The 27,224-nt window shown below is 34.8% G+C and overlaps 2 protein-coding genes across 2 annotated transcripts in view; one reads left to right on the top strand and one right to left on the bottom strand.

The window, feature by feature from the left end:
• Positions 1–1,220: 1,220 nt before the first annotated feature.
• Positions 1,221–2,718, bottom strand: LOC140049306 (uncharacterized). The gene is made up of 2 exons (XM_072094175.1): positions 2,635–2,718; positions 1,221–2,434 (listed from the first exon to the last, which is right to left on the bottom strand). Exon 2 carries the CDS (start codon positions 2,432–2,434, stop codon positions 1,607–1,609), a length of 828 nt encoding a protein of 275 aa, XP_071950276.1. The 5' UTR covers positions 2,635–2,718; the 3' UTR covers positions 1,221–1,606.
• A 6,490-nt stretch (positions 2,719–9,208) lies between these two features.
• LOC140044352 (intermembrane lipid transfer protein VPS13B-like) overlaps positions 9,209–27,224 on the top strand; it is a 50,600-nt gene continuing 32,584 nt past the window's right edge. Inside the window, exons 1-23 of the mRNA XM_072088833.1 lie at positions 9,209–9,353; positions 9,759–10,692; positions 11,727–11,920; positions 12,519–12,752; positions 14,426–14,660; positions 15,119–15,316; positions 15,790–15,950; positions 16,380–16,565; positions 17,324–17,451; positions 17,577–17,755; positions 18,002–18,136; positions 18,899–19,078; positions 19,703–19,873; positions 20,616–20,782; positions 21,194–21,425; positions 21,960–22,171; positions 22,371–22,725; positions 23,281–23,395; positions 23,697–24,431; positions 24,972–25,187; positions 25,405–25,519; positions 25,902–26,679; positions 27,068–27,205. Coding sequence (XP_071944934.1) covers positions 9,768–10,692; positions 11,727–11,920; positions 12,519–12,752; positions 14,426–14,660; positions 15,119–15,316; positions 15,790–15,950; positions 16,380–16,565; positions 17,324–17,451; positions 17,577–17,755; positions 18,002–18,136; positions 18,899–19,078; positions 19,703–19,873; positions 20,616–20,782; positions 21,194–21,425; positions 21,960–22,171; positions 22,371–22,725; positions 23,281–23,395; positions 23,697–24,431; positions 24,972–25,187; positions 25,405–25,519; positions 25,902–26,679; positions 27,068–27,205 — 5,989 coding nt within the window. The 5' untranslated portion in view covers positions 9,209–9,353; positions 9,759–9,767. The remainder of the gene's footprint in view (positions 9,354–9,758; positions 10,693–11,726; positions 11,921–12,518; positions 12,753–14,425; positions 14,661–15,118; positions 15,317–15,789; positions 15,951–16,379; positions 16,566–17,323; positions 17,452–17,576; positions 17,756–18,001; positions 18,137–18,898; positions 19,079–19,702; positions 19,874–20,615; positions 20,783–21,193; positions 21,426–21,959; positions 22,172–22,370; positions 22,726–23,280; positions 23,396–23,696; positions 24,432–24,971; positions 25,188–25,404; positions 25,520–25,901; positions 26,680–27,067; positions 27,206–27,224) is intronic.

Raw genomic sequence — 27,224 nt, 5'->3', positions numbered from 1 at the left:
TTTCCTATGTTTTAAATTCATTGATACGCACAAGATTAAAAAAATTTTTTAACACATAACACCTATCATAGACTTTTATAGTGTGCAAATTAAAAATAATTATACAATAACATTTGAAGTAGGCCTACCAACAACAGTAAGTCCACTACTATATATGAATTCGTTTAAAAAACAATATTGCTAGAACATTGAGTTTTGAAAACGGCCGTAGATATGCAAATATTAAATATTAGTATTATTTAAATTAATGATTAGCATACAGTACAAACACATTTTTCCTTCCTTACTGTGGTAACTCGATATTAAAATAGCCTTTGATCCAGAGGTTTTTTGTTTGTGTTATTTTATAAGTCATGTATATTTAGTTTACCAACTGGTTATAATAGCTCATGACCATATCCGATGGATGTTGAATTCAAGACAGATCTGATTTGCGGGCATAGCGGAAAACTGTTTGTGTTTCCCTTTATATTATATATACTGTATATCCTTTCAGCAGCTGCGTCTGGAATGGCGTGCAATAATTAGTGAATGATTAAAGGTTATATGTCAACTCGGCTTCGCCTTGTTGAAATATAACCTTTCATCATTCACCTCATGTCATTATCTGTACCATTACACTCATAAACATTCATTATTTGTATACTATTACACAGAAACATTTATTGGCCGTTCATCTCTTGTTAATATGTTGAAGAGGTTGTCTACGGCACCTAACGTTGACGCGCAACAAGCAGGTTTGATTTCACGCAGGCGGTGGCAAACACAATTATTGGAAGGGCATGTCCTTATGTTGGTTACGTCGGTTGCGTTGCGTTGCGTCGCTAGTGGGAACCAAGCTTTAACACTGTGTGCTACTATACCCATATTTGGTTGTACTTGCACACAGTGATAATGAATATCATACGATTAAAATCAGTGACAAGTTTAGCATTATGCGCTATACTATACCCATTTTGGTTGTACTTGCGCACACTGATAATTAATAGGATACGATTAAAATCAGTGACAAGTTTAGCATTATGCGCTATACTATACCCATTTTGGTTGTACTTGCGCACAGTGATAATGAATAGGATACGATTAAAATCAGGAAAAGTTTTGAAACTATTGCAATTTGTTTTGAGTCAATCCACAAATTGCCTGTAGTTAATGCAACTATTTGACCTTTGACAGTTACACTTACATCAAATTTAAAACACAATGTACAAAAACAATGATTCATGAAGATGACGATGAATTTATTATGAACTTATTAGTTAACTTTATTTATTTACATCAAACATCATACTTCTCTTTAAAAAACCTAACTCGTCTTTCCTTGAAAGCGAGATACAATACAAATACAAAATATATCATTTTAAAATTATGTATCAACAATTATCAATTTGATACGTTCTAGCGAGGCTTTTGAATTAATTTATATTTTGAGTTATAATTTATTCTGTATGAAAAGCTAATGCCTCTAACGCACAAAAAGTGCTTCGGTGTAAACAGAATCATAAGTTCATTACTTTTTCTTGTACAGCAGGATGATTTTCCTACTGTATTATTATAAACTAACTGAAGATTTTATTCACAATTTTATATCTTTAGAGACACATTTCTAATCTAGGCTAATCCTCATTTTATACAACTCTTTATAATAAGGTTCAGAATCTTCAATACACTTTCTTACGTCTTCTGGGACATCTGTTTTACTATGATCAGTGGCAACTCGAGTACTAAAACCAGTACTGTTAAACGCATTCTTTGAAGCTTCTGGGAAAATGTTCATAAACATTTTGTGTCCTTCAGACATTTCCCACTTAATCTCACCGTCTTTTTCCCACTTCATCATATCTGGTTTAAATGGAACACCAACAGCCTCGCACCATTTCTTCATCATAGCTTCAGGATTGGTTATTAGATCATCACCGTCGAGGAGGATGACCTCTTGTTTAAGCACATCACGGACATACTTTACAAGCTCTAGCATCTCATAGAAAGGTGACCCAGAAATGTTGTTTTTATTAGAGTCTTTGTAAATTGCACCTTCATTTCCAAAGCACTTTTTCGCATTTTCGAATATTGCATTTTTAGACATATGAATTTTGTGTGGACTTTTAATCAGGAACGTGTGCGTGTATCCTTTCGGCAATGCTTCGTAGTTACCATAGATTGATGCAGCTCCGTCTTTTGCGAAAATAATTGGTGCGTCGTATTCAGCTTCCAGCTTCCTTTGAACTTTCTGATAAGTAAAGTCGTCTTCTACTTGAGCGTTTAGTTGATCAGCAATACAACTTTTTGAATCTGGTCCAAAGAAAGAACATGCTACGAACATTTCACGAAATGCTTTGACATCATCTCGATTGGACATGCAGCGAATGAACGCCGTTGAACCTGAGCGTGGTACGCACCACAGCATCACACGTACTTGCTTTTTATCCGCCATCTAAATCAAGATAAAAGAATAATATATACGAATTACCTTATTTTGTCAAATTATTACCGGACTGCACGTAGAATTCGACTTTGGAGGGTCTCAATGGGAGCACACTCACTTTCTGAAAAATGTAGCAGCGTACGTTCAAGGTTAAAGACGTTTTCATGTCGTTTTTTAATTTTATGGAAGTGAAAATCAAGAAAACTTACCTTAGGATTCGATATTTAACTACAGCAAATTTACGTGATGTGAAGTACGGAAACTCAAGAGTCTGATTGCAAAATATCCCCAAAAAATGTAAGCTTACGTATATATAGTATCCGCTACTACCAGTATAAACTTTCGTCCGTAACCGATCCGGAAATTTGAACACCATTTAACGTTATTGACATCATAGATAAGACAAAAATCGCTCCTTGGCCTTCATGCATTGGTGTACTGTGTCATTGTCTCCAAATCTAAGAACAGTCATCATTGATAACATATGAATTCTTAAAAGTGGTATTTTTTCCGAATGGTATCATACAAGGAAAGATAACCATCACAGGGCAGTTTTCAAATGTAGGCCTACAATTCTGGTCATTTTGATACCCCGCAAATTTTCAAACATTTGTATAACAAACGAACTAAAAGCTCTCTTTTACCACATGTTTTAGGCTGATTAATGCTTTTTAGTCGCGTGCAACGCGACTCTACAGCTCACTATGTCGGTCGGTTGGTTGGTTGGTCGGTTCGTCGGTCGGTCGGTAAAAACTAACTTGTATATGACCTTATCTTGATATCCGTTTAATCTAGCTAAGTCAATTTTTCACAGTATATTCCTTATGGCCAGGAATCGATATGGTTATGTTTTCTTGACTTATAACTTTTCAACTCGGAATTACGTTATACGAGCACGTCTAAAGAAACATTTTTAAACATGTTCAGCAATTTCGGTCAGTTAGTAGGTTGGTCGGTCGGTTGGTCGGTCGGTAAACACTAACTTGACCACGCGACTGCAGTCATCTATATGGCCTTGTTTAAAAGGATACAAAAGTAACTTAAATAAAGAAAATAAAATGAATTTACAAAGGTGAACTGAATATTTTTTCCAATGATACCTTCATGGTACTATTTCGATATTACTTTTGGTTTTTATACACGACGTAGACTTATAATGTAGTGTTGTGTTTTCTTTTACCAGTTTTCTTTGTATGTTTAAAACCTCTGATATAGCGAGCCGTTACTCTGTCTGACCGAATAATAGTACTGAAATCTAAAATAGAAATATGTGGTAATGTTGATACAACATATTGTTTATATCCAGTCTCGATTTCGATAGGGTTTCCATGCAACGTCAAACTTCGCAGATTTGTCAGATGAGTCAACTTGTCAATTTCGTCCAGATTTTCAATACTGTTACCGTGCAAATACAAAATATTTAAGTTTTTAAACACGAGTACAACTCCATCAACAGAGCTAAGGTAGTTAAACGACAGATCAAGCCACATCAGTGCCTCTGGCTGGTGCATCGCACGGGAAACAAACGCATCTAATCCGTCCCAATTTGCGAGTAAATTGTTATTCAGTTTCATAGTTGCACTGTGATATCTTCCGTCTTTGTCCCGTTTAAGTTTTTTCACTCCATCTCTTGGGTATTCGACATTAAGAATTTCGGTGCTAATTGCATTCAAACTTTTAAATGAGTAGTCAATTGGTGCTGCCACGAACACAGAATTCTTTAAGTTAGATTTGAAGGTTTTATTTGGTTCATGTTTCGACTCCATTACTCCTGGTGGAAAAAGTTATAACATTTATTTATGTTTTTTTTAAAAAATAAATTATATAAATAAATAAAAACAATAATCAACCAATTCATTCGAACCTTGCGCTTCTTTTGCCACACGACACAACAGCATTAAAGAACATGTCACAATGACATGATGCAGTAGCCTACATTCATATTAACAGTTATTTAAATATTTCATGTTTTGTTTTGAAGTTTTGAAACATTATAGGGCACATCATTTAGTTTTTTCTTTTTGTGGCATGCACCACTTTTTTTCAATTTTATTCAATAATACCATGTATATGATGCATAATAAAATTATTGTACATGATTAATTTAGAATTATAATCCTTTACTTATTTATTGACATTAATCATAATATTTTTTTTCATTTTTAATGTTTCAAGAGAAATTATAGAAGTGTAAAAAATAGGCATCTACAAAATTTAATATAAATAACTGTACTGTAAAAGTCCGCATGTATAATGAAACTGTACATCATGTATCCATACACACAAATCCATACATTTATTATAATTATTAATATTAATTAACTATTTCATTGAGTTATTTTTATTTTACAAGGTTTTAAAAGATCATTACTTTAAATGCACATAACATATTATTTCTCGCAATACTCAAGGATTGCTAGAGAAGAGAGAGTTAACTGACCATTGGGTAAGGGCATTCTTTGGTTATCATTACTTAGACTGAATTACACGTTGTATTGATGTTTCAATTACCAATTGACATTGTTGCTTCATGACACAGATAACTGATCATCATCATAATCATGTTTTCTAAATTAATATGGTAACACCAAAACGCAATTATTTCTGTTTTTATTTAAATTTCTATAAAAATAGAAACCATTTCATCCTAAAATTAGATGAAATGAAAAAGGTATGGAACAAGAATTAAATAACATTGAATAAGATAGGAATATTCGACTGATTATATTAGATTATAATTGAACAATATAAAAATTGTTATTGTGCATGCAATAAGGTAGGCCTAATGGTCTCGATTGCACAATTAGGGTAATTATAATATTGTATTTCTTCCTATTTATTCTGAAAAGACCAATAAAAGTTACAATACGTTTTTCAGCGGGCTCCAGTAGACCTAAATAGCGGTTTGATTACAGTTAACAACTAAAGATATTAAATAATCATACCGGTAGACAAGTTACAATGATAAAACAAAAAAAGTGTGTCACGCATAGACTTGCACGAGGAGCCTATTCCTCGAGAACTGACGTCACTCGAAAACGGACGCAGGAATTTCACTTGCTAATGTATTCAAATGCAATCGGAAAAGTGGATTTATTTAGAGCTCTAGCAAATTATCGTCTAATAACGATACTGTATTTTGATACATAGGAAATGTAGGCATATTTGATTATTAATTACCCTATTTAGGCCTACACAATTTTATCTCCCCATACATTATAATGATGGAAAACCTATTTGATTGATAGTCACTAATCATTGTTCCAAATATTAAGGGTTAGGCCTACAATAGCATGACAAGTGTATGTTATATTTAGACTACAAAGGACAAAACTGTTAAAGCCAATAAAAAATAATTTTCAATGTAGGCCTAACTTGAAAAAAAAAAACCTAAAATGAAACTTACCTGAGACGTTTGGCAATTAAATTAACTGTATCTAGTGTGTTTATTGTCTGCCTGACAGCAATCTATGGTTCTTTCTTACAAATCTACAATCAATTCTTCGTCACCGTGTCTGGTTGCTATGCAGGGGAGAAGTTCATTTCCTCTCAGATCTTTAACATAACAATAATAAGAAAAAATCTATTTCAACAAAATAATGTAGTGCAGTAAACATACGTTGCGTGGACAACCACATGTAATTAACGAGTAAATTAAAAATAAACCTACAAAAATATAACCAAAAATGCGATTATATACAGAATGTTTGTTGTCGTTGAGTTATAGATGCCAAGGAAGACCTTATTGAGACTGTCAAGTAGGTTGTACAGGGATCGCAAATCTGTTTTCACAAACGACTTAAGTGTACAGATCAATTAGTAAATATTTGAATTAATTTGGATAACAATATTAAGATCTTATAGTCTCGCGTTCTTTATTGAAGAATTCAAGGGCGTAAGACTAACTTCACTCTTTAGATAGAGCCCTTGATAAAGTTGGCTTCAGGCTTATAGTCATTATCTAAAAAATAAATAATCATTTGATTGATCAAGGGATGATGCCAACGATTTTTTTGCTGAAGAATATGTTAATTATGATAAATTAACACATGTGAATGTATTTGTATCATGATTTTTACCAACGTTGGATAATATTTGGTAAAAATCAATTTATTACTTGACACTGTATAATATATAATGTATAAATAATAATGTCTATGAAATTTTGACAATGCATTTTGTATCTTTATCAACATCAATTTGCCAACTTCAGAATTGTGTAGAAGAATATGTTAATTAAGATAAATTAACACCTTCTTGTGAATGTATTTATACCCGAGTTGGATAAGTACGTCTATTTTGTTAAAAATCAATTGTATCAACTATCATCATTATATTTATTGCTTGACAATGCATACTTTTATGACATTTTGTATCGTTATCTATCCTTTTGTTACATGATTTTAAATTTAAAAAAAGGGGGAGGATACCCTTTACTTTATATATGCCGTTTCGTAACATTGTTAAGGAACATAACACGCAAAAATTGAAGTATATTCATGATGAAGGGAACGGGATAAGAAGTTGGAAAGAGGCCGATTTGAATGGAGTGTAGGCCTAGTGCTTTATCAAGGAACAACATATTTTCTATATTTGTCTGTTCTGATGAAACTTAGGAGTTTTCTGCTAATTGCTGTCTTCTAGTATATTACCAGTACAGTACTGAAATTCAAACAAATTGTCGCCAATATACATGCGTAACAGGTGTTGTGGTTGTAACTGAATGTAATGCACATGCTGTACTATTGTCGCATATTATTATATATATATTTTTTTTTATTTCATACTCATCCAACAGCGAGTAACCCGCCAATTACAGGATGGATAAACTATTTAATAATTTCACAAGACAAACATATACACAAGATGCTCTACATAAACAAAGACTTATTATTAAGTCTTTGGGAGTGGAGTTGTAAATTGTCATGAGAAAAAAAACCCTGACATGACAGGACTTGAACCCAGGACCCTTAGATTGGTAGCCAAGCATCATAACCACCAAGCCACAGCTCCACTCCAGATTGTGAGACATTTCTATACATTAATCAAACAACCTGTAAGTAGCTGACCAATAATTACAAATTAAAAACGAAGGAAATGAGATATCGTACACGATGACATAAATCAATATTAATATCGATGTTATATCTTTATCTATCTATCAGTAGCCTACCGTGTTGTATAATATAGACTCAGAGACCAACACTAGTATTAAAACATAGCAGGCCTAGATCATCTGATGCCGTCTTGTACAAAAGTACAGCTCTAAATTAATTATTGTAAAAATGTGTGTAATTGGTGTGGTAATTTACTTCAGGGTATTACAATCTCTGCAACGATTTATTATTTTTGCGTTACACTTCAATTGTCTCATTTTTATAATCCGTTATGGAAAGTAGGCTTAATCGATCACGTTTGGTATTGATTTATGGCTGGTTGATACCGGAGCCACAGTAAAAGTTGGAACATTTGTTAAAATATTACGTTAATTTGACTCTTGTTGGCGGCGCGGGCGGCGATTTTTTTTTTCGTACATAAGTTGGGGACCCCCTCATGAAACGTCACAAAATCAACATGAATAATTCATCAGTTAAATTTTCTTGTTCCGTGTGCACCCAAGCGTATAGCAACAAGAAGTGATTACACAAGTGCGGTACGATTCTAGGCCTATCTCCGCTGTTGAAGAATAGCGTTTTGTGTGGATTGTCGAAATAATCGGCCTTTAGTTTATGGTGTTTTTAATATAATTTATTACTAAAGAATTACATGTTAAAATTATAGTTTCTATTAATACTATTAGGCCTAATTATTAGTCTCTAAACCCATGTCTATTCTAGTATAGTAGTAGCTGTGTGGATGTGTGTGACGTGTGTGTGTGTTAGGTATGACCAAAGATAGTTACACTATCTTTGGTAATAGTTACACTATCTTTGGTATGACACAATCCGAGTAATAAGTCAGCACAATTAAACAATAAACATTACACAACAATACATTTTTTATTCTCGTGGGTCAAATCTTCCCATCTCATGTGTTCATATACGCGCATTTTTAAAGTTCCTTTGAGTACATTGCATATTGTTTGATAATTGATAGCAGAATTAAAAAAATACAGTACACAAATTATACACACTCTTTATTCTTGTGGGTCTAAGCTTTCTTTGGGCTATGTCCAAGAACACTTGGGTGCACACGGAACAACAACTGCGATACGATTCTTTCTACAATAATAGGCCTAGGATTCTAGGTCAATTCACGTGATTGCCTTCGCGCACTCTATTCTTCACACACACGTCCACTATGCAAAATGTGTCGAGGCTAATCAACAGCTAGGCAAAACATTAAACTAAGTAGTAATTGGACATAGCCCAAAGACACAAGTCACACACACCGTACCCACACAGCTACTACTAGAATATACAGGGGTTTAGAGACTAGTAATTAGGCCTAATAGTATCAATAGAAACTATAATTTTAACACGTAATTCTTTAGTAATAAACTATATTAAAAACACCATAAACTAAAGGCTGATTATTTCGACAATCCACACAAAACTCCGCTATTCTATTATGAAATCGCACGCCGCAACAACAGCGGAGATAGGCCTAGAGAATCGTACCGCACTTGTGTAATCACTTCTTGTTGCTATACGCTTGGGTGCACACGGAACAAGAAAATTTAACTGATGAATTATTCATGTTTATTTTGTGACGTTTCATGATGGGGTCCCCAACTTATGTACGAAAAAAAAAATCGCGCGCGGGCGGAGGAGTGAAAAAAAAGTAATGAAACGCTGAGGGCGCTCATAATCAAAACATCAGATAAATCATGGACAGGGAGTTTTAGTACTGTGAAATTAAAGTAGACGTGGAATCTGGGCAGTAATTGTTTAAAAGTCGACATGAAACCGACTCTGGTTTACAAAAGGTACATTTTTTAGTTAGTCCTAGGCCTAAGCTCTACTAAGTCTAGGCCCAGGCCTAGCCTAGGCTATGCTAGTCTAGATAGCCTCTAGCCTACGTAATAATAAAGTGGCTAGCTAGGGCCTAGCCTAGCCTACTACTCTAGGCCTAGGCCTAGCTAGGCTACTACTAGCCTAGAGGGCCTAGCCTGGCCTAGGCTAGTAGTACAGTAGGCCTAGTTAGTAGTAAGTAGCCTCTTACTAGGCCTAGTTACTAGGCCTAGGCCTAGTAGGAGTAGTAGGCCAGGCATGCATGATGATTATCTTATTTTAACATCATAGCCTGCTCCAGTTTAGAGACCTTTTTAATACTTGATTTTTAATGAGACATACAGTGTATGATGAAATATTTTTCTTTTATTATACTATAGGAAATAAAGATGCTGGAATCATATGTGTCACCATTTCTCCTGGGATACATAAATAAATATATCAAGAACCTGAAGCCAGAAGATCTGCAGCTCTCGCTATGGGGAGGCGACCTGGTACTGAACCACCTAGATCTACGTTTGGACACCCTAGAAAAGGAGCTAAACCTGCCTTTGACATTTGTCAGTGGACACATCCATGAGCTGCGTATTCATGTGCCATGGTCGCGACTTGGTTCAGAACCAGTGGTAGTTTCAATCAACACGATAGATATCAGCTTAAAGTTACGAGATTCTGAATTGTCCGATCATGACAGTGACACATCTAGCAGTACGTCAAAGTCAAAATCAGTATCTGAAGTCAAATCACCCAAACGTCAGTCACATGGGAGCGAGGAAATGCCACCTGGTTACGTACAGTCGTTGATGAATCGCATAATTAATAACGTTCAAATTGTCGTCAACAATCTCATTTTAAAGTACACAGAAGGAGATATTGTGTTATCTATTAATATTAAGTCTTTAGAATCTTTTGGTGCAAATCAACACTGGGAGCAACAATTTGTAGACGTAGCGTTACCAGATTTAGTCTTGCGAAGAATTGTTCAAGTGTCTGATTTAACAGTATGTCTTGACAAACGTAACGCAAGCGGAAAGATTGAGAACTATCAAGAACCGGTAGTTTATCGCTGTCAATTGGACATTCGAATACTTTCGACGTATGCACACTTGAACTCGAAGCGTGCGACTGCTGTCAAGTTGAGTTTAAAATGCGATGAACTGAACATGTCGTTAAATGATACGCAGCTTCCAATGTTCATACGTATTGTTCAGTTGGTGTTGGCGCTTTATTACGGTGATATTGACTTACCCGGTGATGAGGACAATGAAGGTTTGATAAATGAAAACATTACAACAGATACAGTGGCTAATGTTGGTTAGTTAACCAAATTAATTTGTAGTATGTTTGTAGTTTTTAATAGTGGCAGTATCGGGTGCTGTATAGACAAACAGAGTTGGGATCCACCAGGAGCATTTTAAAATCAGCACTGCTTACTCTTATGGTAGCCCCTGCATCTAGTATCTGCTTCAGACTCCTATGGTAGCCCCTGCATCTAGTATCTGCTTCAGACTCCTATGGTAGCCCCTGCATCTAGTATCTGCTTCAGACTCCTATGGTAGCCCCTGCATCTAGTATCTGCTTCAGACTCCTATGGTAGCCCCTGCATCTAGTATCTGCTTCAGACTCTTATGGTAGCCCCTGCATCTAGTATCTGCTTCAGACTCTTATGGTAGCCCCTGCATCTAGTATCTGCTTCAGACTCTTATGGTAGCCCCTGCATCTAGTATCTGCTTCAGATTATTGGCTATGCCTTTTCTCTGGTAGAAGTGGGCACTGGACGAGAGAAGCCCTTGATCAATGATAGGACAACCAAGGTGCTTTAAACAGTCCTGACTTAATTTCATCCATCATACAAATTATTCAAGTTCAGATGAATGTAAAGCTCTGTGTAGACTATCAAACTTTATCTTACAAAACAATTTGATGTGCCCATATAGACATGATGATTTCATACACTACCATATAATTTGTGCACATCACAATTTTTTTGTTAAACCTCGTTTATAATAAATAGTAGACCTATACAAATGAATGTTTAATTTGAATTTTACTAACTGTAAATATTTTCATAGGTTGACAGGTTCTATTTTATGATACGATACACAGACCAGTGTACGATATTGCAAAACAAACTTGTATCTATTAGTAAAATATATGGTTAACTGGGAATATAAGTGAAGTTCATTACTATGTGGTGTATCGCAAACTTAATAACAACTTACTTAATCTGACCACAACACATTTGAAGTAACCTGTTTTCAAAGTGAATATTAGAACTCTATTAAATATGTACTATACTGTAATGGAAGTGTCTTCATTTAAATTATTTATTATCTGATATATTTTAGATGCAGTTTCCTCAGAAGATGATCAAAGTCAGCACCAACCTGGGTGGATGGCATGGGCCTGGTCATATGTTCCAGAAATCATTTCCTACGAGGATGATGAAGAGCTTGAAGGTGATGTTGGAACATCTAGAAAACCAGCTAATACCACCCTCTCGGTTGGCATGTACTGTTCTACGGCTTCCATCACATTTAAGGTATTGAATACAATAGCATAAATGCTAACTTTCACAATCTTACAACAATACGCTGAGCTCGCATTGCCAAGATAGGAACTCGTAACAGACCTCAGATCTTATGTCTGGCTGCGACAAATACCAACAGTACTATGTACATATTATTCTTCGCAGTGTCAAACAGTTAAGGAAGCCAATTGGCCAATCCAAAAGTTTTAAGGGATGTAGAATTGATAGTGTCGCAGCCACAGATAAACCCTTTAATCTCCGGAGCTCAGTATCCTGTTCTTGGATTACCATGGTTTACTTATTTTCCTCCAAGACCACAGCCAAGAGCCAGGAATTCTTTTTCTCACAGAAAAGGAGAAATCATGACATACTAATTTGGCCTACTACCACTTTACTTTCTGTACTTTTAGGAAGTTTCAGGAATACTGTTTTTTTCCATACATGCAGACAATTTAACTTGTTTAATATAATATTGTAATGAATTTTCTACAGTATTTTTTATGCCAGTTTTGAATGGAAAAATAAAGAATAACAATATAAAATAAGTTTTTATTACCAAACATGCATTACTTTTACCTTACAAGTATTAATAAAAATAATTATATTTCAGATGACAGAATATACTGCAAATAGATCATTTTATGGACCATGTAAACCAACGTTTAAACCATACTTAAAATTACATTTAAATGGTGCAACTCTGGAAGTCCTTTTACATGGCCTGTTGTTCTTCAATGTACAAATAGCATTTAGTGAGATACAATTGAATGGTATTGGAGACTGCACATGTGGATTCGATGAAACGTTTCAAGATTATATTGAGACTCATAGCATTAAACCACAGGTAGATACGTTTTTGTTTAGTATGTGAAGACAGAAAGCAATTTATTGTCATTTGGACAGGCTTCCAGACAAGGAACTACTGTAATAATGAGCTTAGGACAGACGTCCCTACTTTGAAAAATTAAATATCGGGAGAGTTTTATGAAACTATAGAGGGTGCTATAATAATAAATTAAACCATAGGAGGCGCTGTGAAAAAACCTAAAGATAATAATTGGGATTTTACTTTATAATTGTAAACAAAGGCAGGAAATGCGGCGCCAACTCACTAAGTTCCTTTACACACACAAAGCAATATTATACAGATATTGACTGCTTAGAGGTTAAATATAAGATTAGACATCCCCGAGGGAATGATATGATGTTCGAGGGAATATATAATTCCCAAGAACTTAATATCATTCCCAAGGGGATGTCTAATCTTATATTTTACCGATATAAAAGGCGATATCTGTTATATTACATAGCCAACAATAAGTAGAATATCTTTTGGGTTGGGTAGCTAGGCAAGGCCTCCTTTTTGTATTGTATGTAAACAAGCTGCCCAGACACCTTACCTTGCGAAGAATAATATACAGATAATTACTAATTAATGATTCCTTGGCAATAAAATATTCAGTAGCCTAGGTCGTTTAAATAATAACAGAAGAATTTCCATCAATAAGCCTACATTAATAATAATAATGTTATCAGGTAGGCTAGGCCAAATAAATAATAATTCGTCTTCTTCAAGCCGAATCACCGGATGTTCAGTGTGTCGCGCGCATACTGGTTACTACTGTGAGTATTAACCAATCACAAACGGTGTTTCATCACATCTAGGGAGGACTAAAAATAAATGAGGGCGCTATGTATGCATAGTTTAAATAGTTTAGATGATTAATTTCTTCAAGCAAGTTCCGTTGCGCAGCGCATGAAGCGTTGTCTTGTGATAGAGTGACAATTTCATTGCGAGTTCAAGACCCAGTAGATGACTTTTATTTATTTATCGGCAAACGTGAGTGTTACCATACGAAAATTACACAGTCAATATCATCGTACTCGAGAATTTATTTGATTTATGACAGGGACCCGATAATTACGCGAAAATTACTCAGTCAATATAATCGTTCTCGAGGATATTTATGATTTACCATCCTCGCAGCGGTTGTCATGTGATGCAGTTTCAACCATTCACGTTCGTGTATTTACATAGGCTATGTAATATTCATAAGTATGATAAACATAAATGGTAAATAGTTTTTCCGTTTTGTCTGTAGAGACCAATAAGCTCAAAGACTTCAACATCTGGTTCAACCAAGAAAAATAAAAATGTGGATTAACCAAAGCATGAAGAAATACAAAAAAAATTATTAAATGTTTGTAGTCATCGAATGAGGAGAATCCATACTTTAACTTTTTCAACTCTTGGTCCATGGGTTTTGTATTGTATTGTTTCATTATGTAATTATGTATATTAGTTAAAGAGCTTTGTATCTGTAATGCTGTATATGTACATTTGAATACGAAATAAAGAATAAATAAATGAAATGAAATAAGTATATTTCTCAAGCTGTATTCCATACAGCTCTTTCAATTCAAGCTGTTCAGAACCCTATCCAAGGATTAGAAAAATGTTTAATTAGTAGTAATATTGATATCAATAATCCAATATTTGTTTTCTATCAACTATAGGCCCATTTTATCAGTATTGGTGACAAAGATTATGAGACGAAGCTACCAAACTACACGTACAACTCACTGTTTGATCCAATGAGCGCTGAGAATAATTTGTCACGTACACTGTACATCTTGGACACTGATCATCACCAGCAAAAGTACACTGAGAGCTGGGCAAAGACTCGATGGGGAGCCTTCTGGGTTGACTACCTGTACACCATGGAGGAACAAAACGGGGATCAAACTGATGGTATAAACTAATTTTTTTATTTTGAGGGGAGGGGGAGGGGTGTAGGAAGAAGGGGGCCTTGAGCTTATTTTTAGTGCGGGAATTTATTCGAGTTGGAGGGGGAGGGGGTGTGGGGAGGAAGAATTTTTCAAATAAATATGGTAAATGTTTACAGATAGAAATTTTTGTCTTGTTCTCCTGCCAAAACTAATGGTACAGTACATAACAAATAGGAACTTTTACAGAAACTATAAACAAATGGTAAAACACTTTTCAATCCTATATATGTCTTTTTCTTTGTAAGGTACAGTATCATGGTTTCGTCGTAACAAGCAGTGCAGTATTATACTTTAATAGATACATGCCATTTTCTGAAATTTTCTTTTGAGAACAAAATATTTTTCGGCCTGCAGATATGTGAATACAGGTACCTTCAGATCATCTTTGATTAATGATATTAATTATATCTTTTTAATCAGCTTCAGAAAGCTCAAGTCAGCACTCGCATCAAAGTACTTCAAAAGATACAGTCTTTGAGGCCAAGGAAGTCTCCAACAAACGTATTGTGTTTTTTCCCGGAGAAGTACACATCACTAGTAGCATGGTTCACCGGGTTCAGAAGGCGATTACGTTTGCGAACGACCATGACTACGAACCATACAGCCAAGTTAAACCAGGTATTGTTGTATTAAGGTTGACATGAGAAATTTAAGAAAAATAATTTTAATTTGATTTTTTTGAATTTTGGTTTGGGAAGTAGTCTTTGGTAATGTATTTTAGTATTAACCCAAACAAGATTGTTTTGACATTAAGTAAGAAAACTAATTAAGTTATTTTATATGGTATTATATTACTGCGGTGCGTCTATTGTATTTTTAGCAGACAGTATTTGACGACTATGTAACTATGGTGTATTTTACCAATTCTAAAACTCTGTCTACACTATAACTAAAAAAAAGTTATGTGCCCAAATATGTTAGTGAAATGATGTCATCATGTCCATATATGGGCACATCATGTCACATAAAGCTTCATAGTGTAGACAGAGCTTTAAGGAATATTTTGCTAATCATGATATTATAATATATCATGTTTTTCTATATAAAAATATGGAAAAGAATTTTCTCATTTCTTTTTTCATTCCTTCCAGAAATCGTAGATGAATCGCGTCCAACTCCTACTTCTGATCAAATCGAACAACTTGAAGACTTTGTATCAAGTCGCAGCACACATATCACCATCCTTGGATTGAACTTAACTGTAAATGCGGCAGAGCACCCACGCTATGATGAAAAGCAGCCTGCAAAAATGGTAGTTAAAATGTTTTATAAAATTCATGAACTACCCACATTTGTATTGTTAAATGATTGTGGAAATTGTTGGTAAATTTTCACAATAGCGCTACTAGGTTATTGGCAATAGATTTCAATTTGCATTGACCTATAACCTGTATATCTTGTATCATTGGTTGTTGCCTTGGAATCAGAATCCACAGTATGGTGTAAACAAAAGAGAGGTTCAGTAGCACATGTCATTGTCATTGAATATTTACAATGAATTAACCTAACTAGTTCCTAGGCCCTAAGTTATCGCGCCATATTATTGAATTATGCCATGACATTTCCTTCCCTCCTCCAGTTAAAATAAGTAAATATTTTTCTGTAACACCTACATAAAATAATAATATACAAACACAAACACTTTCTTCAAAAATAAAAGAGGTGTAAATTTTGTACACAGGATTTAAAAGATGGAGATTTTGGAAATAAGGCCTCACTTCTGCCAGCACTTGCAGTTCAGATCGATAGAATTGATATTCAGTCGACTCTTCCAATGTACACTAGAAAGTTGATCAAAGCGGTCAGCAAAGTTCAACGACCTTCAGATAATCTGCTACATTGTTGTTATTCTCACAACTATTATAAGGTAATATATATACTATGACTGATTGGATTTAAAGCTATGTCTACACTATTTTATGTGACAAATATTGTGATGTGCCCATATATGGACACGATGACATCATATCACTACCATATTTGGGCACATCACACTGTTTTTGTCAAGTTAGTTTGAAGTTTAGACAGAGCTTTAGATATGGAACTACCTGTCAAATATGTTTGAAATGGATATAGAACTAATTCCATCAAAATGTGATCAAAATGGAATTCAAATAAAATGTTTTGGAAATAACACAATGAAACTTACCATAAAAAACCTATGATCTGAATGTAATTAAGAGTTATGCTTTTCTTTGACATATTAACTTATATAACTTAATATAGTAACTTAATCATGTTCCTTTGTACACATTGTTGAATAATTTATTTAAATAAAAAAAAAGGGGATATATAAGGGCTTACTGGCTGACATGTTTCATGCTGCTGCACCAACTCTCCATTCCTTGCTGTCTTGCGCATCTTGTTCCTCCATTTAAACTGATATTCCTCTAAGCTCATATTAGTACAGTTCAGCAGCATGAAACATGTGGCAGTAATCCCTTATATATCACCAGTAAGCTCTTTTGGATCTTCCTATTTATTGAAATGAAAAGAATGGTAAAGAAGGCCCGTTTAACAGTCCCTTCTTCTGTTACCTTTGTCCTCCTTTGTACCTCCATCATGCCAAGCGATATGTTGGCTTCACGTGTACAGCACAAGTATTGTATTTTTATTATTAAACAGTTGTTTGGCGTTCAAGTTGGACTTACTCAGGTTGGCTACAAGGAGATCAACTCTTCTATAATTCTTAACCTCCTGCCATCATTCAGTGCTGCTGCATACCACAAGAAGTTACTTTTACCTATGTATTGGTGAGTGTTTATTAGAATAATGATTATAATTGTCTTTTTTCAGGCCATAGCTGGGGGATGGTAGGCTCAAAGATAAAGAGGTAAAGATAGATTTTAAAACTAATCTAATAATTTTGGTTCTCCAGGACAAACCCCAGGATAGTTAACTCTGAGATGTTAGTTGAACTTCCAAGTATTGCAGCTAATGCCACCAAAGCTCAGTTGCTACTCTTACAAGAATTGTACAAGACCTGGGCAGAAGATGTGCCAATGCTGGTGAGGTTTGATGAAGACACTCTTCAACAAGATATTTTTAAACCATCAGGTAATGATTTGAATCTGTACAAGGTTAGACAATAGTTTTATCCCACCCACTCCTTCCGTTATCAATTGGTTATACAAACGGTTTTTGAAATACAATTACTGTGTATAGCATTCTTTCTAAAAGGAATAAAATAATAATAATGACTGCAGTCAACATATATTATTACGTATGTTGGAATGACTAATAATAATAATAATATAAATATAACTCTTTTGACTGAATTTTAAAATTTTTGTTTTATGGTAGTGAAAGCTTTCCCATCTGGACAACCAATGCTGGAGATGTCATTATCAGACATTGAAATCAAGATTAGTGAAAGCTGTCATGTGAAAGCAATGTCAGGAACTCTAGGTGGCGCTACAATTTGTATTCAGTCACTAGGTTTGTATGAATTGCCATTTTAGTATAATTGGTGAAATCAAATTTGGATTGATATTATACTTATTATTTAGGATAAAAGCACCTGATTCTCTGAACCTTGTCACAAATCTCAATAAATTATTTGTCTAGTATCATAGACACATTTTGTTATATAGTGTCACATGTATCATATGTGGCATCTGTATTATGCATTATGTTATGAACTTATATAACTACATTCCTTCATAACTTCATATCTGCCATTGTGACAGCCAGTTCCTCTCTCTGCATACAAGTATCTGTCTCTAGTACATCAATGTATGTAAATGCTGGTCTTCCTTTGTTTGCAAGCCCATGTTTTGGCTGCCACAGCTGCTGCAATGATTTCTTCTGCAAATTTCAGTCTTCTTATTTTTCTGTTATTTTTTGGTACAGCTAAAGAGCCATATTATACTTTGTTACTGATTCTTTGTTGCAATTTTATTCTCAATGGTCCAACTTTCTGATCCATATTCAGTAGAAATACTGATTCAACAGTACCCTTGCTGTAGTTTAAGGTCTAGACCCATAATACAGACAATCTATGTTACACTGATCACACATGTCATTATGTGACACTGTATCACACATCAATAGGTGATCAGAAGCTCAACCAATGGGAGTCAAGACATTGGTTGCAAGTTTAAAGTTCATACAACCATACTGTAGAAGTTAAATGTAATTTACTTTTTTTAGCAGAAAATGGAAAAGTAGACGTTAAATGTGATTTCTTTTTTGTATCAGAAAATGGAAAAATAGTAGTGACACCACTTTTTCAAGCACCTGTAGAAACAGGCAAAGTTCATTCAGTAGAATACTACAAAAAGACAGACAAGTCAGATAGTGTTACCGGAGTGTACCAGCAAGACGCCATTACGTTCACAGTTCAAATACCAAAGACAGCTGATAGTGCAACAATACATGGTAGGTTTTTACTGACTTTAGAAGATTTTTTGTAGTTTTTCAGTTTTGTAACTATAATAATAATAATATTCTTTATAATCTCGTTTTGTTATTGACAAGATGTAGAAGAACAGTGGTTTTGTTTGTATTAGCTTTATTATATTTTGAATAATTAATCATCAATTTTTGTTTAACTAGAACGTTTTACTTTTTTCCTATTGTCACACATTTTAAATTTTTGATTACATGTTTGTGGAAATCTGCCAAAAGCTAAGCATTTCTTTTATTTATTTCAGTTCATTCAATTTTACGTACAGACACAGATTTCGGGAAAAAAAAAGAAAAAGTACAAGAAAATAATATTAACTGAATGAACTGAGGATAACCCAAGAAAGTTTAATAAAAAACTTATTTTCATTGGGGTCCCCTTTCTAATGTAATAGCCTGTCCAACATGAACTCTATTTCTTTTGAGATTTAATCACATTTTAGTGTATTCTTTATTATTAAACTAGGGGTTCAAGAATGCAACTTTTTTCCCGTTTTAAGTCCAGATAGACTTTTTATCAAATAAACTTTATTCCTATTAAAGTATGATTCTCACTGACCTTAGCAATTGGAAATATAAAAAAAAATTGCCTTTCAGATGAGGTGGGCTTTATATTAATTGACATTCAAGGCATGGCATTCTGTGTTGATCCGCTTCTCTACCAATGGTTAACCTACTCACCTCGTCATGTGAGCATACTGAAGCAAGCTGCTAGAGATTCCACAAGGTTAAGCAAGACAACTGTGTTTCCGACAAAACCAGCTAAAGGTATACTTTTTGTATTGTGCACTGATCTTGACTGTATAACCCCATCTCTGGGGGACCATAGTATGTCAATCAATCAAATAAAACTTTATTGCAATCAGTATAAATACAGGAGATAAAATACAAATTAATATTTGAAATACAATGATCTACATTGCAATCTTTTTATGCATGTGTGTTGAATTGAATTGAAATTTATATTTATACTGGGTAACCTCTTCAGTCAAAGACTGGTCTCCCAGAGGGGGCCCAGTTGGTGATCAGTGGCTGTGATGTACTAATACACCGGGGTAACCCCCTACTCGTCTCGAAAGATGTACTAGGTTCTTTAAAGTGCACACGAGCTAGATGTGTACACTGGACCTACGGTTTATAGTCCTTATCCGAGAAGACTCGTTCTACCACCAGAACCATGGAGTGAGTGAGCCTCGAACCCCTGCCGATGTTATGGCTACGTAATTACGGTTCCACTGTCTTAACCGCTCGGCCACTCACTCACTCTTAAAGAGTTAAAGTTAAAGAGTTATATAAATTAATTATGCGGTTTGCCAGCCTTTGTATTGTTTTTTAAAATATTTTCCAAGACATTGTTTCTTGTTCTTGTTACCCCTGTTCTTTATTGGTCTTCTGGATTGCAATCTGTTTTATATAAATTATTCAATTTCAAAGCCTTTGAAAAATAAATTTTTTAAGATGTACACTCTACTCTTGAAATTGAATGTCATTTTTTTTTTCATTTTCGAAGGCTCAAGTAATAAATCCATAACAAAGGAAGAAGTGACAAAGCTGAGCGCTACGAAAGCTCAAACTCAACAGCCTAATGTGGATGCTAAGAAAAAAGATAGCAAGAATGAAGATTCAAATGCTATGGTTCAAGAATACCTTGACAAACTAAAGAAATTCAGCATACAGGTATATATATAATATGTATAGCCTTTTTTAAACTTTTTGAACATTATAGCACTGTTACATTAACTACGCAACTCAACGTCAGTGACAAAATTAAAGAACTCTTTTTCGTATAAGTAAAGTTCATCAAATGATTGGCTATTGTAAAGCCCTTTCATCATTGTAAAAGCTTATTTTATGAATTGCTTGTTTAACAATCACTGTATTCTGTGTTCAATTCCTGGATTCTATGCATTAGTAGTGTTTTTCTCAAACAGAAAATAGTGCCAGCATTTTAGCTTCATAAATAATGAGCATCATTTTTGACAGATGTTTTAAGAGAGGAATTTATTATAGGAGCCACCTTTGACACTGATTATACTATACATTTATGATATTATTGTTACAGTATGTCTTTTAATTTTGTTTCTTCAGGTTGATTTTCAATGCTGTTCCATCTATCTACCTTCCACCCATCTTCATTTAACAAGAGATACACCAAAGATTATCCCACAACTATTTAGGCATTTGGCTCTTCCGGGAAATAATGTTCCTCCAACTGCTGTCATTTGTTTGCCAACTTTAACAATCAACAGTGTTGGTCATAGGAAGATTGCAGCTTTACAAGACATACCTTTAAACCCAAACATCCTGGCTAAAGAAACAGGTATTTTGTATAAAAATTATAACATTTGTAAGATTTTGAGATGTATGGTTTGATGAAAATTAGATGGTGTAAACATGGGGGAGAGAATTGAAAATGCAAAAACCTAAAGGTCAAATGAAAAGAAGCATATTTGGGAAAAGATTGGTGGGAGGAATGAAGTGTTAAAGCAAAATTGGAAGCCAAAAAAAAGATATCTATAGATATGTTTAACATGTTAAGTTGACAGAAACTCAAACAGCAGAGAGACAACTGGAGGGAAAGCATGCAGATTACTATATTGAGGTGGTAAAGTTAAGTTTTCGTGCTTCAAAAATAAAGGTGAAACTAATGGTGTACCACAAACCTATCATCAGCCTTGTAAACCATATTATATTTAGGTGATATATTAAAAATATGGTTAAAAAATAAACTGTATTTTACCTGAAAGTGTATTTATTGGCTAATCTATTGGCTCTTACGCCTATTGTATTTTAAATAGTAGAAAGGAAATTTCGGTTTTGAGAGGGTTGATTTTACTAAATTTCTTTTTTTTAGGTCAAAAGTTTCCCTGGTCTATATCAGCAACATCCTTCAGTTTGTATACCCTACATCCACAATCTACCGCCCTCTATCTTCTTGAACCAATGAGCATTAATTCAACATTGGCCGTCACTAGTAGTGCTGGAACGCTCTCCACTAAGAATGTTTTTGGATTTTGCCTTCATTCGGATATGAAGACGGTTAAAGTGAACTGTTCAAAACCACAGGTAGCTATTTATAGGTGTAGAATCATTATAAGATACATTAGGCCTTGTTATCGATTTACTGGTCTACTTCGGTCTGTATTAACTATGGAACTATTGTGTCTTAAAATGAGCCTAAATTAATTTCTGGTTAATGTTTTAAAGGACTAGATTTTACTCCCCAATTGAATTGTTTTTGTAAAGAATGAAATTAATTTTTTAGGTGACTCTTCTTGTGGGCGTTACATGTTCTGCATTAGATGCAGTAAAACAAGCAGCATCTCAGCCCAAAGAAAGATTAAAGCTCACATTGAGAAACCAAGGTGCTAAACCAACAACTCGGCAGTCTCCTGTTAAGACGCTAAGCAGTTTATCATCATCTGGACAGCCTGAGAAACATCAGCCTCAGGACACATCCACCAGCATGTCATCAACCCTTGATGTATCATCAACACCTGATAGTGATGAGCATGAGGGTGGTGTAGGCGGTATAAGGTTGTCACTTTGGCTACAACTAACGCTGAATAAATTTTCAGCCAACCTGTTTGCAACTGAGGATTGCAATGGTAAAACTCAAGGTGAATATTTTTCCTGTTAGAAATTTCTGAACTACGTAAGTTCAATTTACACGGACGATAACGGTAAGCACACACCGTGTAGCTTGTCAAGCGTAGAATATGTATCTATCCTGACCGGATTTCTAAGAATAAACATATATTCTATATTCTTGTTTTCCGTTTACTGCTTACCATTACAGCTCGACAGTGTAAATTGGCTTTAAGTATAAATAATAATTCCAAGATTTTGAATGCTGGCAATAGTTGTTAGTTGTTGAACATTGTACTGAAGAGGTCATTCAATATGTAGAAGATATAAAAACATTGTAATAAATAACCAATATATTCTAAACCTCTGTCTGCGCTATCAAACTCAAACTGGACAAAAATACATATATGGACATGATGATGTCATATCACTACCATATGTAATTTTAAGTATATCACTACCATATTTGTGCACATAAAGATTGATAGTTTAGACAGAGCTTTACAAGTCCAAGTTTTGATTGACATTTCAATGAGTTTACAAGCTCCACAAAAAATAAACGTCTTTTCTTCTGTTCATCTTCAAAGATTTGAAGCTGCAGTCCGATTTAGAAGATCTGACGTTTTCTCTTGATATTCAAGAAGTTTATTCCAAGCTCAAATGTAAGATTGGTGGGTTGAATGTTAAGCATTACATCAAACGGTAAGATAAACTTAAAAATTATTATATTTTATATGACCACATCAACAATTATGCTCGCTATTTGATTAATTGATTAATTAGGTATTCGATGGTGATAATCAATGGTACTAATCACTAGTCAGATTTTTAAAAACAATTTGCAATATTTTTTCTATTTTCTCGGCTAATGAACTTCAATATGACTGCAAAGCATCCTTTAAAGATATAGTGTCTCTTTGTTGAATATGCCATTTTAATGTTGCATCACTTTAACCAAAAAGCATGTTTGTTAAATCTCTTGACCTTTTATATTTCTATGCAGGAACAAATCATGGACTACTGGTCCATACAAAGGTGTTATACTTTCCTGTACAGACACCATTACAAAACAATTGCCGCTAGTCACCAAAGTCACTTCCCATAAATCATCTACTTCGTACGGACTCTACAGTCAGCGTTCTCCGGCAAAATCCCGCGATTCAAAGGCTCATGGCTTTCTGACACTTACATTTACACGTGCCTTAAGCAAATCCGTCAAAAAGAGATTGTATCGGTCGAAAAGTAAACCACAAGAACCAATCGCAAAAATGAACCAGTATGTCAACGAGGTCGTCTTGTCTACGCAGCCTTGTGACATCGTTGTTTGGTGTCCAGTTTTAGCTTCGATGTTAAATATCTTCATGATCGATTTATCACCAAATTCTTCTATAAAATCAGAAGCAACTCCGAACATATTCAGTCGTCATGACAGGTTTAGAAGGTCTTTGCGAGGAGTACCCTCAGTAGCTAGCTCAGTGAGTGCTTCCGAGATTACCAGAACGAGCATCAGTAAGAAGTCTACCAATGAGGAGATAATCTCAACAAGAAAGCTGCCTCTATTGTACATTGATTGTCAAGAGTTTAGGCTCTTTGTTCCAGGCTGTGATTCAAATACACCAATAATATTGTCTGGAGAAATCAACCAAGATTGTTTCTTGACCCATGTCAAGTCCATCTCTCTGACTCCGAATGTAGACAACCCGCTACAAAGAATGGTTCTCAAACAAGAAATATACAGGTTAGACCAAAGAACTTATAACACAAGAATCTCCTGTTCTTCAATTTGCATTCAAAACACAGTATCGGAAGTACAGGGTTAAAAGGTCAAACTGGGCGACGCCATTTCACAGCATGGAGCAACGCCCCCTCCAAACTAGGAAGTCAAAACTATTAATTCCTATAGAGGGCTCAGTCAATTACTCTATCCCCCCAATAGTATTAGCAGATCCCCTCTATGATTTTGAATTTCTAATTTGTTGAAGGCGCATTACTCCAGTAGAGGGCTCAGTCAATTACTCTATCCCCCCTATAGTATTAGCAGACCCCCTCTATGATTTTGACTTTCTAATTTGATGCGGGCGCGCTTCTCCATGGCTCACAATGGCGCCACCCATTAGCTCTATTCTATCCCACAATGCCTTTCAAAATTGTTACGCGCTTCGGACGAACAGGAGATTCTTGTGTTATAAGTTCTATGCCTACATTTAAAAAAAATGGCAATGAAAACGATAACATATAGGTTAAGTTCATTTATTTAAAAAAATAATTTATTCTTCAGAAAAGCAATGCATGCTGGGATAACACAGCAACCTGGGTCGGAGGTCGAAGATAGACAATATCAACTAGATATTAATGCAGTGAGCCTATGTACTATTCTGTGGGATGACTTAGCCAAGGCCAGCGATCAAGGCATTCAAGAGTTAGGCTCAGCTGATGATGGTAGTGTAACACTGACTCAGAACCCAGCATTGGAGTGGAACATGGCCAAAGCAAGGTGAGCAGGCATAATATATTTTGGTTTTACTTTTCAATACATCTGATACTATAAATGGAAGTTGTTTAACAAATTCCTGTAATTTGCTTCTCTTAATTATAAAGAGTATAATCTTTTTATTGATACAGTTGAATAAGTGGAGTTTGCATTTATTCTAGAAATTGGAACAGTTAAACTTGAAAATAGAAAAATTGTTTGTTACTTTTTGTTATTATAGGCAAAGCCCTCAACAAATCAGCGTTAGCCCGATAGTGCATAGCTTTGACCTGAGGGTTGTTGCAGCACCAGCAATAATCATGGACAAACCTTCTTCAGATGCAGATAGTAAAAAGGTATTTTGACATTTTAATTCAGTCTGCATCATTATCATTTTCTTTTATCAGCAGAATTACAATAATTTTTCAGTTAAAACAAATACTGTATAAAGGTATTATTTAGACTCTACCAGGACACACATTCAGCGTTTCGAAAGTGTCTGGCATATTTATTTATTTTTTATTTAACTTTGTTTTACAAGGGTTGCTCTAACAGTTGTATACTACGTCAGTACAGCTTACTTGAAGTGACCCTCTTCCATTTGTTTATTCTAAATGATGTCAAGGTCGTTTTGTCGATAGCATTCTCTCTTGTTTAGCTATTCTTTCATAAATTCTACTGATATTTATATTTTTAATTAGATTTATGAAAAATAATTATTAAACTGTTCTCTTTAAGCGGATTACTGTCTGTGGACATTCACTGGAGTTTAACATTACAAGTGATATTGACTTATATCTGAGTGCTGGACAAGTCTTATTAGCACAGATGGTATTACAAACGAACATCGGTGCCTTTGCTAAGTTGTCCCCTTCAACAAAAACCAAAGCTAAATCATCTAGTACTAAAGAGTATGAGGACAAACCACTTTTGAGGGTACGGCCAGTGGAGGACAGTGGTCTTGGAAGTGAGACATCATCTGTGAACATTACATCAGCAGGATTTGAAAGCCAAGCTGGTGAAAGAACTACCAATCTAATAGCAGGAAAAATTGAAAAACCAAAAAAGAAAAGGCCAAAGTTCACACCATTTGATGTTCTGTTAACTGCAGGGAAAATTTCTTTCATGATTTACTCAAGTAGACTTGGGTCAGAGAGTTCTCGGCATCAAAAGACTGGTAGTGATACAATGAAGAAGACATCATCAATACCAAAGCAGATGTCGGCAATGTCTCTTGAGCAAGATATCACCAGAAAGAACCGTATGAATACTTGGAACAATGCTGATGGAAGTGCAAGCTCAGTTGCCATTGAGATGGATGCATATGATGCTGATGAAGAAAGCAATGATGACAAGGATGATGAAGAAAATTTAATAAAAGTTATACACCCATTTCTGTATATGGTGCTGTCTCAACCACATGTTATTATATCCATGGAAAAGATCAACCAGAGAGCAGAATTTTCAGTCTATGATTTCTCAATTGATGGAACATCAATCAATTTTCGTGAAACAGGCAAGTACATGTTACAAATATAGAAATAGCTTTAGTTAAACGATTTTGTATTATACAGTAATTTTACATTATTGTTACTGTATGCTTACTATCTGATTGGTTAATTTTGTATCACATGCTATTCAATATTAGTTCTACTGTTAATTTAATGGTTATAAATGGTTCTATTGCAAATTTAGCTTTTTGTAAACTATACAAAATGCACAAGGCTGGTGACTGGCATGTTAACAAATCAACAGGTGGTGTGCCGATATTTAACCACACAGCCAAATTGGAGCACTCCCTTTCTGAATAACCTAGCCTTTTGGGTTGATGTTTGTACCTTCATTTCAGTACAGATAAAATGTACCAACTGATTGGATGTATGTTTCTTTGTTTGCTACTGTAGATCCAACCAAGCAAGTACCAGACAGTGGTGACTACACAGTGTCATGGCTTGAGACATGCCCTGGCGATCCAGACCCAAAGACTGGTATACTACCATCGCTCTTCACTTTTACTGTCAAAGATTTCTTTTCTAGGCCTGGTGAGTTTGAGTAACTTTC

Source organism: Antedon mediterranea, chromosome 1 (assembly GCF_964355755.1).
Source record: "Antedon mediterranea chromosome 1, ecAntMedi1.1, whole genome shotgun sequence".
Taxonomy (NCBI): Eukaryota; Metazoa; Echinodermata; class Crinoidea; order Comatulida; family Antedonidae; genus Antedon; species Antedon mediterranea.
Note: the sequence above shows the minus strand (reverse complement) of the source record. Positions and strands in the feature narration are given on the sequence as shown.

Excerpts from the sequence above, each read along its gene's own strand:
- LOC140049306 (XM_072094175.1), bottom strand. The coding sequence starts at position 2,434 with ATGGCGGATAAAAAGCAAGTACGTGTGATGCTGTGGTGCGTACCACGC.